The sequence below is a fragment of the Centropristis striata genome, chromosome 18, assembly GCF_030273125.1.
Source record: "Centropristis striata isolate RG_2023a ecotype Rhode Island chromosome 18, C.striata_1.0, whole genome shotgun sequence".
Classification (NCBI taxonomy): Eukaryota; Metazoa; Chordata; class Actinopteri; order Perciformes; family Serranidae; genus Centropristis; species Centropristis striata.
The window spans coordinates 12,902,745-12,915,809 of record NC_081534.1 but is presented as its reverse complement, the minus strand read 5'-3'; the positions used below and the strand labels follow the sequence as shown (position 1 = coordinate 12,915,809).

Here is a 13,065-nt window from a genome sequence, read left to right as displayed (position 1 = left end):
CACAATATCTATTTTTAGGCAAGGTGACACATCGTCTGGCACTCACGTGTGTCTAGACAAACTTGGTGGCAGACTGAGTTTATCCAGCCTTGGTAGTTAAACCCATGATGGCTTTATTTGTACTCACCAATGTTTCCTGTCTGTTCCTGGCGTGAGAAAACGAACAGTTCTATTCAAATATATATGTGTATATATGTGAGACAAAATGAGACTCTGATTGGCCTCTAATCATTTCAGTAAAAAGAGATCAGGAGTAAGCAGACATATAGCCCATGGTGTAAAACTATACAGGAGGAAAATAATCCATGCTTTTTTTTTTCTTTTTACATTTCAATTTTTGTTTGAATGAATGAGTTAAATCATTGATTGCAGCTATTCGGTTCTGAAGCAGACTCACTTTATGAGATGCAGTAGGTGAAACAGTTGGGCTGTGTTGGTCCTAATGCACCTGTTGACACCTCAGGTGCACTCTCAAGGTGTTGCGCATAGGCTGCAGCGCTCCGACACCTGCGGAGCATGAGACTACTTAATGTTCGGGAATTAACTGCGTAAAGGCAGGGCAGGGCTTGGCCACACATAACTTGGGTGTTTTCACTGCTTTCTTTCTTTTCGGTGCCGAGTCCAGGACAGGGGGGAGACCACATGGATTGGTGGACTTGGTTGGCAGCGATCATTGCCCTGCTATGGATTTTCTGTTTTATAGACGGTAAGTGAAAATGTAGTTAGTGGAGATTTGAAGGCTTTTCAAGAATGATATGGCAGAAACAGCTCTTGTAAATTCCTAGTAAAAATAAGACATTGTATGTCTCTGTATCAAACATAAAGAAGGTTATACACTGTATATTTTTCTGCGTGAAAACATGAATTATCTTACCTTTCAGTTTAGCTTACAATGAATCACCAAATGCACCAAAGAGAGTTGAGCTTGACTAGAATAAACGCTGCAGCAGGTATAGCACCCACTACAACTTTTAGGTGTTATATTGTGTAGAGTAATACATAATAAGAAGGCTTGCGTGGAGTTGTAAAATCTATTTTTTTTCTCAAAAAAGATATTTTAAGTTTTTCTTCTTTTGCGTTTTTGAGATTATGCTAATGTTCTTATTCTACCTTGTTTCAATACATTCATTTGTCAAAAGCGAAACTGTTAAAGACGCACATATGACTTCAAGATTTTATTGTAGACCATAAGATTTGTTATGGGTCCCGTGCGCGCGTAATGACGCCCCAGGCCACGCGCCTCGCGTGCTCAGGTGACACCCGCCGCCCACATGGTTGGTGAACACTTTAATCCAGTGGCAGACGCTGTTTGTAATGGTTGCTGACATTAGCCGGGGTGTTAAATTAGACTCCATCTGACCCCGTTACCCTCTTATCTCCAGGCAACGCGGTGCTTGAGCTGCGGCTGGTCTTCCATGCTCTGACCAAAGCAGCATGCCACCTGTACCTGGCGCTCCTCCCGCTGCGCCGGGCTGCCACTCACTTCGCCGACGGCGCGAGATACCTGATGAACCATTTCCAGCAGACCCCCTCTCCCCACGGCGGCTACCTGCACCACGGCCAGCAGGCGGGCAAGAAGGGCACGCTGCACTTCCTGGAGGGGATGTGTGTGGTGTGTGAGACGGTGCCCAACCTGATGGGCGCGGCGCTCAGCGTGGGCGCCGCCTTCTGCCACATGATGCAGGGAGGTTTCTACATCCTGGCGGCCACGCTGCGCACCATCCAGGTCAACCTGTTCTCACAAATGAACGGAGAAAGGGATAGATGGGACAAAGAGCGGCACAGAGCCAAAGAGGGCGAGAAAAAGCTAAACTCCAAAGTGTTGGAATACATCTCGGTGTTTTGTCAAGACCCAGTCAGCGCTTTACGCATTAAAGTTGACGTACCACCTGTGTATAGATAATGTTGGTCCATGTAAAACAATATCCTGGTTAACTGGCACATAAGAGGCCTTCTAACTGCTGAAGGGTTACAGGTTCAGGCAGTGTGCTGATTGGTTTGCAGAGATGATCAGGTTGAACTTTGACCTCTGGTTTCACTGGAAGCAATAGTACAAACAAATTCAATTTAAGTATGAAAATCAAGACTCTATGGTGCATTTTGTTACATTCGTTTTACATTTATTAAGATGTAAAAAAGTTCAAATAAATGTCTTAAACAAATCTTTGATTGGTTATGGTATTTGACATTGTTATGGTGCTTATCATTTCTACATTACATTAATGTAAATACAATCAACTGTCATAATTCAGTGTTTCCTATCTAATTGCACTTACTATGTCAGCAATCAAGTTTATTTTAAAGTGCTCTATTGCATGGACTGATTACTGAATGGGCCTACCGGGCACAGGCACTGGAGCCCTAATAGTCAGGGGGCCTCTGTGGCCTTTACCTGCAAAATGTCACTCAAAGTGACATGTACCAACCGGGAAGAGACTCAAAATGACCACAAAGAAACATAAAATGACTACAAAGTGACACAAACGGACTCCAAAGACTCCAAAACAACTACAAAAAGATGCAAAATAGCTACAAGGAGACACAACAAAGAGAATCAATTTGAGTCCAAACAGACAAAAAATAGCTGCAAAGAGACGTGACGAGGGTAAAACAACTAAAAAGGAATAAACTAAAAAAAAAACAGCAAAACAACTACAAAGAGCCACAAAAAAAAGAAAAGAAAAAAAGGCCAAAGAACTATAAAGTCTGTGTGTCTTGGTGCTATGTAGGAGGGGTGGTGGGGCATTTTGCTCGTCTGTGCCCATGGACCCATTGTCTCATAATCCGTCAATGCTCTATTGGTAATTCTCTCAATAATACATGCTAGCCCTGTCAATCAACTCTATAACTCTAATACATAATACCACAATGCAGCTGATTAAAATACAGTTATATATAAGTAAATTGATCCAGAGGCATCACTAGTGCATCAGTATATATATACAGTATATACGTCTTTCTTAATCGACTAATACTGATTATAGCCGTCAAATAGAATCAACAATACTGTCACCCTTGGGTCACCATATCAGGCCTTTGTAACTTTATCTCAGCCCTGTTAGATCTGTAAGGGAGGAGAACAAGGATTCAGAGGGGGCAGGTAGAAAAGAGTGGACAGCTGCAAGGTTAAGTCTGGCATCCAAGAGTTTTTGTCTGAATGCTCAAAGTGCAGAAATTTAGCCAGCCACTGCATAAAGGCACAGAGAGAAGAAGATGAGGAAGAAGAAGTGTAAAGGAGAAAAGGGTCAAGTAGAGGTAAACAGGGCTGAGCTGATACTGGAGATGGATCTGTTCCAATGGAGGCTAAAGTTTTGCGTCAGGTGTAGTCTGGAGCATCTGGGGAGGGATTTTCCCAGCTACAGTGAGAGAGGAACAGAAAAATCCCTCAGGTCTTAAACACCAAATCTTAAATACATGATAAGGACATTTAAGGTAGCAAGATGAACAAATTCAACATCTTTAATCACAGATGAGTTGTATTTGAAGGCAGCTGACTCACAAAGTATGTCACTGATTCTTCTGACAGCTGTTTTATTCACTCTGTATTCATTTTGCTCAGACCTGTGATGAGAAAACAGACAGAAGTGTAACAGGTATAACTTTGGGATCAGAAACGCAGACAGCTTCTCACCCACTACAGAAAATGAGCTTAAAACCAAACAGATTTGCCCGGGCTAATCTCGTTACTTACGCCCTCAACTTTGTCACAGCCTCCAGTCGCCGCAGGGCTGACAAAACGTTCTTCTGCATGTCGGATGAAAGCGCTTCAAAGGTGTGAAGCTCACCTGAAACACACAGACACATGACGGGTTAATTTGATGATGATGGGACTGATTCTCGAGGTCAGAGGTCACTTTCTATTTCACCTGAGAGGATGAGCTTTGTAGAGAGGTTTCGCACAGCAGGTAGGAACTGTTTCTCAGTGAACACGTGAACTCCGTCTTCATAGAAGTACCTGAACACCACCTGGACATAAAAACACACCCAGTGAAACACAAGGACATAAACTGCCTATTTTTCCTGTTTAAACTAAAATTTTAGTTGTAGTTTACCTAAAATAGTTTCATTTCATGCTCTACTAAAACAGAGATTGTCAAAGTTGTGTGTAAGCCTCCCATACATAATCATAGACTGACCAATCACATTCAAAACCTCAGATTTAGGCTTTAAAAAATATTATTACTTTTGACAACCTTATTGATACTTTTTTGATACCTCGTGTTAGGATGATAGGATGTCTGAATCCGATAGTATTGAAAATACCAAAGCTATAAATCCCCAATCAGATTTTCAGATGAAACACACAAATAAAAAGATGTTGGTTTGGGTTCTGTGACTTTTTTTGTTAAAAGAAAAAATGTTGTCTGTCCAGAAATAGTTTTTGTTTTGCTGTAGTTTTGAAAGAGGTATCAAGTATGATTATTTCATACTAGATTTGTATTCAAGTTTAAAATTCTGGTGTCGTGACAACCCTAATACAGACATTAACAACATTGATTCAACATTTTTTTTTCTTTTAAAGATTTTTTTGTTGTTGCATTTTTCATGCTTTTTATTGAAAGTGATAGATAGAAAGGGGGACTCAGCCTTAATGGTACGCGCTCTTCCAGTGTGAGCCACCGGGACGCATTAATTCAACATTTAATGAAGTATAAACATTACAAATGCCAGATTTAAAATGCACCAGGAAGGAGAAAAATCCATCATTTCCATCATTAGTTGGTATTCTTACATTTTACTCATCGGGTTTTAGCAGATCAATTATTCATCATCCTTAACCGATAATCAGAGCTCGGGTGGCGGGGTGCTGGAGCCGATCCCAGCTGACATTGGGCTAGTGGCGGGAACACCCTGGACCGGTTGCCAGACTATCACAGGGCTGACACATAGAGACAAACAACCATTCATGCTCTCATTCACTCCTACGGGCATTTAAAGTCACCAGTTAAAGCTAAGCTGCATGTGTTTGGACTGTGGGAGAAAGCCAGAGAATCCAGGAGAGAACCCACGCTGACACATGGAGAACATTCAAACTCCACACAGAAGAGCCGCAGGCTGATCAATTATATTTTCTGCTAACTGAATGTAAAAAGAGAAGTCAACAACTGCTAAACCAAACTGATTTTTTTTACTGGTGTTTACTAATTAATTCTTTAGATGTTTTTTAGGCCAAAACAACAACATTCCCAGAACAAACAAAGAGGTTATGACCTCAGTCAGTGCGTTTAGAAGCACAGTTTAATCGAGCTATGCTTAAAATTTGATTTTGACGTCTAATCGGACTTCTGTCTTTGTCCCAGTTTTAATGCAACTGAGAAAATCTAATAACTGACAGGAATGTGTCCTCCTCCTAAACACTGGGTGGCGATATGTGTCATTTCAGCGGTTTAATACGGCCCCCTTTCCGGTTGACCTATTACATCATAATAAACAAGTGGAGAAAGGCGTGAAACTGACATTTTCGAACAACAAGAACAACAAGATGGGTGGTGATTTTGAGGGGCAGACAAGAACGCTGGATGCTTCGGTTAAACACTTTGTGCTGTCAAACTAATGGCCATCACTACGAACCCCGACATCAGTTGGACTAACACGTTTACATGCACAGTCGTCCAGTTATAATCAGATTTAGGCAATAATTTGTTTTTTTTTCAAGTGTCATGTAAATGTACTGAATATCCTCAGTGGCAGCTACAGCCCCATCTGCAACAGAGTGAGTGTGCACAGTGCACAGTGAGTGTGTTATCTGGACCAGAGGAGGCAAAAGTCAAAGGACCTGATAAGAGTCTATGAAGGGTTGTAGAAGTGCCTGCAGGAAGGAGAACACCTCCAGCCCCGTGTCTGACACCTTCACTTCCTGTTCACTCATGTGAGCTGCTCCACATTTCTTCAGGAGGAAGCACGCCTCCTCAAAGTCCTGATTAAAGCAAAGACAGACATCAACGGGCAGGTAAACACCAAGTCTTGACTCTTTAGACTTAAAATTTTCTGGATCAGTGATTGGTTTTGTGTTGTTGTGTGATGATAAAGAGTAGTTTTAGTCATTATGTAGCCTTTGGATAGTTGAAAGGAGAACCAGATTACGCCCCGCTATGGGGGCTTGAACATGCTTAGTTTGTTAGAAGCACAGGTGTCAACATGTTTGCACTAAACATTTAATAACCAGGGTTTAACAGGACAATAATCCTCTTTGCCATCTTCGTCCTGAGATGCCCGAAAGGAAGCTGATGAGGTTGTTACCTGAGATGACTTTCCAGGGATGAAGATGAATTCGTTGGAGAAGACGTCCCGTAAGAAGCAGAAGAAGTCAAAGAGCTCATCTGTGATTGGCAAGAGGTAAATATATTAGAAAATGTCATGTTTTTAATTTGAGAAATGCATTGCGTTCAACTTTTACCTCTCTGTGCAGTCTTTGTTATAAGCATGGATGTTGCGAGCATGGCGGGACGCAAGAAAAGGTGCAGAGACTGATTCCTGTAGGACGCCAGCATCAGCACCGGCGCCGCTGTCCTGATCATGTCCTCCTCTGGGCTGATTGGACATCTCCTCTTGCGCTCTTCCTCCTGAACCAGGTAGACACGCCCTGATTTACGGTGAACTACAGAGTGATGAAGGGCCACGGTGGATGACATCACATCTAGGTCGGGGACTTTTCCTGCAGAAAACAGTGTCCACATGATCATTGCTCAAACGGTATCAGCCTCAGAATAGTCTGTAATGTATTTGTTCATATGTGTGTGTTTGTGTCTGCATGTGTGTATTTTCACACATGAGACCTGTAAGTGAGACAGTTCAGTAGGGTCTTCTTAGGATAAGTTACTTAAAGTGCATTAATCCATCCAACACCTCCTAAGTGAATCTGAACGCTTGTGCCAACTCACATTCATCTAATCTGTCTGATCTACCTCAGACCAGGTCCAAGGAGCCTTTAGTGTCTCTGTTACTTTTCAGCATTAACTTTGTCTGGTTCACTTGGAATGCAATATGCACACGCCACCTGCTGGTCATTCAAGGGAAATGAGAATAAACCTCCTCTAAAGGCTCACTGAAAGAAGAGCTCTTATCCTTATCATGCACTCATGCTTGTTGCAGCTGCATTTCAAACAAACATATAATATTATGAAAATCCATCTATCTTCTCCACCCACCAGGCCAGTTCAAGCGAGCCCCAAAGTCCAGCACCAGCTTCCTGAGCCAGAGGGTTTTTTCTGTAAGCTGATGCCACAGCAGGCCCTCTTCTGTTAAGACTGTGGTAGGAGCCTGGAGCAACAGGCTCGCCATCAGAGACCAGGGGCTGATCAGAGAGCCCTCTTCTTGGACTCGCACCATCAGATGAGCCAGCCAACTAACACAGGCCTGAGTCTCTGCACTGGGCTTCTGGGGGAGATCTCTGTGAATAGATGTAAAGGGAGAGAAAGGGAAGAGAGGGAGGGAGGGAGCAGGAAGAATGGAGGGGGCACAGCCAAACAGGGTATGTTGCAGTCAGATAGGAAAATACATGACTACAGGGCTGTAGCTGTTCTTCAATAATATTTCTGGAAATTTGGAGGGTATATAAAGACGGTTGTTTTGTATTTTAAAGGCAGATTCAAATGTTTATAAAACTAAATTTTATGGGTGAGAATAGTCGAATAGTCCAGAATAGTCGACAATGCGATCCAAGGAGCCTAATTTCACTATTCTCACAGTCGAATTGTTGCACTGGCGGGAAAATGTGTTAATTTGTGCTTTCCAGATCATACATTTCTCAAAAATCACGACATATGGTATATTTTGAAGTAGATGTCAAAGTAAGCTTCAATAGACATATCTGCAGGACTGTTGTAGGTTCAGAAAGGCTAAATAACAACAGCTAAATAATAAATGTATTAATACTTATAATAATGGTATTCTGCACTAGTGCTAAATACTTTTTACATTTATAAACGATTCTATTTTTTAACCACAAAAAGTAAGTGAGCTTCGAGCGAGGTGTGTTCTTTGTTTCAGCCGATAATATTGTTGTTTCTCTATTTTTCTTTATATATATAAAGCTTAAACAGAGGGCGATCATTGAGCAAAAAACCCCAAATAAAACTAAATAAAAAATAACACGTTTTGACGATCAGTCTACTAGACACTTGACGAATCAGATTGCACTATGCACCTCTACTAAATTTGATTGTGGGATGACCAAAAAAACATCAAAAAGACCTTTATTATCTTGACCAGGATGACATATCTGGCCCTTATGTAGGGAGATTCAGTGACATTTAACAAGTCAGTAGAATGGAGAAAAAAACTTTAGTTGGTGGCTATTAAAAAAACTAAAGTGGGTTTTCTTGGGGGGATTTGAACCCATGACCTCACTATTTCTGGAATCCAGACTACAGCCCTTCAGTGATTATAGTACTAATGTTTAAAAAAAAGTGTATCTACCTGGGAATGAGGTTGTACTGGCAGCGGTTTATCTTGCCCTGACACAAATGTCGGACTGACATGGGGCGGCCAAAGTTCACATGCATGCTGCCGTAATCTTCTTTGAGCACTTTGCTAGCCTTCAGCAGACCCTGCAGAGAAAGAGCCGGGCTGGGAGTGAATCACGAGCAAGAAATAATCAGCTTTATTCATGCGTGAACCCTTCTGACCTGCAGTAAGGAGTTAGTGAGGTTGGAGACAAAATTCTTTTTTTTTTGCCAATACTTTTTTTTCTGTATTTCAACATGTGTATCAAACAAATTGCCATGTTGGACATCTGAACCTGATTAACCTTCACCATGAACAGTTTACATGTCAGTGAATGCTGGAAGGTGGAAAGGCTTCTTGGTTGAAGTGTGTAACCTGACCAGGACGTACTATGGTGCTTTCTTTGGGTTTTGGGATACCCAGTAACTCGTGGGCGAGCAGCGACTCCTCCAGCACTCGGTCGTAGCTGATAGTGATGGGGACCAATGTGATGTCATACACCTCGCCTTTAAAATAGGGCTCCAGCACCATGTGCATCATACCTGCAGACACATGCAGATACTGTAGAATTCCTTCCAAATGACAATGCATGCACCTGTTTTTTACTGTTGTTGGTAACTACTACAGGAAGATATGGCCAACTGGATAAGACAAATACAGACTTTTTAACATTTTAAACAAACTTTAACACACAGCTGCAGTGGCAGAAAAAATCTCCTCCTGTAAGTGTTTTAAACCTTCATTTTGTCTAATGGCCAGCAGGGAGCAACTCTACTTGTAGCAAAAAGAAGCCAAACTTTTCTACAATTCTACAATGTAATTTAGCAGATGCTTTTATCCAAAGAGATGTACAACAACAGTTAATACAACACAAGCAAAGATGAAACTTCTGTATGGAAGTCTATGAAAAAACAACCTTACTTCTTCAAAACAGCATAATGCTAATGTGAGACAGATATATAGACATGAAGCTGGGTATGCTTTACGGCACAGCTACCTAGTAATTAACAAGTCACTATCATGGCAACCTGTTAGTTAGGATGTACATTAACTTAGCCATGATTTTGTATTTGGATATTGTCCATGTTTTTGCCTTAGAACTTTGACCCTTCTTTGAGTTAATTTGTAATATTTTGGCCTCCTAAAACAATTTTTTTTCAGCGTTTAGTTTTCTTTTGCTAGCCAAAATTAGCATCTTAATTAATATGTTGACGTAAATTACAGATTCGCCTTGCTAACCAGCTAGCTAGCACTAGCGCTCCTTCCCAACTCTACCCTAATATGGTCACTTCTGGCTCCAAAGAACGGAGACAGCAATGCCTAAAATGCTAAACTAAAAGCTAAAAGCCTTCAAAACAATAGTCCACATACTGGTGGTTGAAATCACTGTAGCTTCATTTATACAGTCTATACCTGGGACATACACAAAATACTAACATGATACTTACCTAACTTGGGTGGCAGTGACTTCAGTGTGCGACTCCGCAGGCCCTCCACATAAAACTCCATAGGAGCAATTCCTTTCTACAGAAAACGGTTGAAAACACTCTTTACAGAAACAGCTTGTTGAAGCCTTTTCCAAAAGGGGTATGGCAGTTTGGTACGGCTGATGTAGCAGATTATTATGTTTTACCTTGACAATGGTTCTGACATATTCTGACAGCACGGCCCAGTACAGTTTGTCAGAGCCAATGGCACGTCGGATAAAGAAAGCTCCACAGCGACGCATTATCTCTCCGACCATCTTCATCCGTGCAAGAGCTTTACAGTGGGGAGAAGAAAAAAGAGAGAGAGAAGTTAGTGTCCGCAAGTAAAGACATGAGAAATGTTCTACACACATCAGCTACAGATGTTGTAACTGTTTTATCTAACATTCTGTTGTTTTAATTCAAGTAGATACTTGCCAATTCCTGAAGCAATAACAGGTAGTGGGATGTCGTAGGTGAACAGGAGGTAGGAGATGATGATGAAGTCCACATAACTCCGGTGATTGGGCATTAGGATCACAGGACTCTCCTGAATGGCTTGTTGGAGCTACAAGGTAACAGAAAGCAGAGAAATCACAATACGGTATCAGTAGCACTTTCTTTGTATAGTCGTCTTTGAAACAACACTTGTTTTGTTGCAATAAAAGAAAAGCCACTATTTCATTAATTTCCATCCGGTGAAACACTGTATTGTTAAAATTAGCTTCACATGGAAATTTTGTAAAAACTGTGGTAAATTTGGCAGTTATTCACTTTCTTCCAGAGAGTTAAAAAAAAGACTGATAACAGTCAAATTTTTGTATGGTGAACATGAAGCTTCAGCCAGCACCTGGTTAGCTCAGCTTAAAATAATTACGCAGATAACCCCTTGTGAAAACCCTAAACTTCCACTTTCAAACTTGAGATACAACATGCTAATTAATGAGCACAAAGGTGTTCGTAGGCAGATTTTGTCACTTGTTTCCTCGTTTTCTTTGTGCCAAGCTAAGATAACATGTAAGCTACCAAAGCTGGCTAAAGCTTCATATTTAGCCTAAGAGTGGCAACAATGTTCTCATCGAACTCTCTATTAAGTCTCTAGTCGAAGTTGTCAAAAATTCACCTTTAAAATGTGATTATAAGTTGAGATAGTGGTTATATTTGAGACATTTATAAAATACAGGGGACAAGATTATTATAAAAATATTACTGAATTGAATTTATGAGTCATTAACCAATAACTCATTCAGCATATTTGATCACTTTTTTATTTGACCTTTTTTTAAAATAATTTGGATGAAGTATTTTAAGAGCCACTGTATATGTATATGGAATCGGCTAACAGTAACTCATTGCTGTACATTGTAGTGGACAAAGGACACTATCCATCACTTGCTATGTGCTGTTATTCTGACAGTATTGATTAGTAATTTGTTTCTGACCATGTTTAGTCCTTCCATGTTGACATAGATGCTGGTGAAGACTCTCTTGAACACCTTGGTCATTGTGTAGCCCACCAGCCTGACGAACCCCAGCTGCAGGTTTTGAGACATTTCCTCAATAATTTCAAGAGCCTCCTCTCTCACCTCCTCCACTGATGATCCTGTCTCCACAGAAATCTGGGGAGCAATGAAGGAAAAGGCTGACTCCATATTGATGATGCAACAGTGTAAAATGTCTTTCTTTCATCTTTTCACATCACACACATCACACCATCCCACCTCCTTGGCCATGTAGCGTAGATACTGGGACTCCAGCACGGCTTTGTCTAGGTCAGCTGTGGAGAAGGATGGGGCTCCTTTGTAAGGGTTGGGGCTAAAGGTCCTGAAGGCATGGCCAAGATCACTGCTTTGCCTCCTCTCCTCCAATATATCCACAAACTCCTCCTCATTTTGCAGTCCTGCTCTGCCTGAATCCCTATACTGGAGGACGAAGACACATCAATGTAAAAAAACATTATAGTTAAAGGTCCCATATTGTAAAAAGTGAGATCTACACGTCTTATTTTTTATAACGCAGGTCTGGGTGCTATATAAATATTGTGAAAGTATCAAAATGCTCAATCAATGGAAAAATCCACACAAACAGTACTCAGAAACTGTGTCTGTTTAAGAGCCAAGACACCTGTAAGGTTGTGACGTCACAACTTAACTATATAAAGTGCTACTACGATGCCGTTACAGTTATTCCCGGCTGCAATCACGTTAATATGTTCGTTATTCATTAGGTTCATTATTTTAGCTATTTGTTTATTTATTTAGGTTAGCTCCTGCTATACAGTATGCAGCAAATACTTGTCAAACCCTGCAACTCTTATTTTGAAGAGGAGTGGTTCCTGTTTCAGGCTCTGGACTTCCTTTTTTCATTTTTCATTATATGACTTATAATAGAAAATGAAACTGAAGCTTTGAGTGACGTGCTTTTAGTGTTTTCAAACAGACAATGAAAAAACATATATGCATATTTGTGATTACGGTCTGAAAAGACAGCACTGGCCGAGATCTTATAGGTACAAGAGTCCATTAAGATCTTTATCTAGTAATGAACATCGCACTAATTCCTTATCTGCAGACTTTCATGTTTTGTACTATGACCCGCTAATGCCGGTTAATAGCAACCTACAAAGCAATATTAGCATTAAAATATGTTTTTGAAGGGCCAAAGTTTCAGCAGTTTATATACTCAGCTCTATTGGACAGATCTATTTAGAGCAGCATTATGGCCTCAACTTGACAGCAAACACATCAAATGTTTATAACTTGCTCAGTCACAATACTTTATAACTTTTAAAGCGTGCATAAGCTCGTACTGTGTACAAAATGACAAGACAGCTGACAGGATCCAACACGTTTTCTGCATGAAAACAAAGTCTACAGGTGTTGCCGGCTGTCTTACCGTGTCCGTCATCCTGCACAGGAACAAACAGCCCTCGCAGGTGGCTGTCCTCGCCGACTTTAGTTTTCCATACTTGAAAGCTCCCTTCGATACACCCTGCGTGAAGCGCAGCACCCCGCGGGGCTCAGCCAATGGCGACGCTGGGTTTAGGAAACTCCTCCCGCCCATTGTAATGTGCAGCCCGTTGCTCTTGAATAACCCCTGCACACTGTTGTGGAGGACAGTGTGTGTGGCAAAGTAAAACTAGTGTTGCTTGCAG

General features: G+C 41.1%; 1 protein-coding gene across 1 annotated transcript; it reads right to left on the bottom strand.

The window, feature by feature from the left end:
- Positions 1-2,130: 2,130 nt before the first annotated feature.
- On the bottom strand, positions 2,131-12,880 carry gnpat2 (glyceronephosphate O-acyltransferase 2). Its single transcript, XM_059356947.1, has 16 exons — positions 12,807-12,880; positions 11,633-11,833; positions 11,354-11,530; positions 10,350-10,479; positions 10,079-10,206; positions 9,894-9,969; positions 8,836-8,987; positions 8,419-8,549; positions 7,149-7,390; positions 6,398-6,655; positions 6,241-6,320; positions 5,777-5,917; positions 3,867-3,966; positions 3,692-3,785; positions 3,500-3,561; positions 2,131-3,356 (listed from the first exon to the last, which is right to left on the bottom strand). Exons 1-16 carry the CDS (start codon positions 12,816-12,818, stop codon positions 3,304-3,306), a joined length of 2,037 nt encoding a protein of 678 aa, XP_059212930.1. The 5' UTR covers positions 12,819-12,880; the 3' UTR covers positions 2,131-3,303.
- Positions 12,881-13,065: the final 185 nt, after the last annotated feature.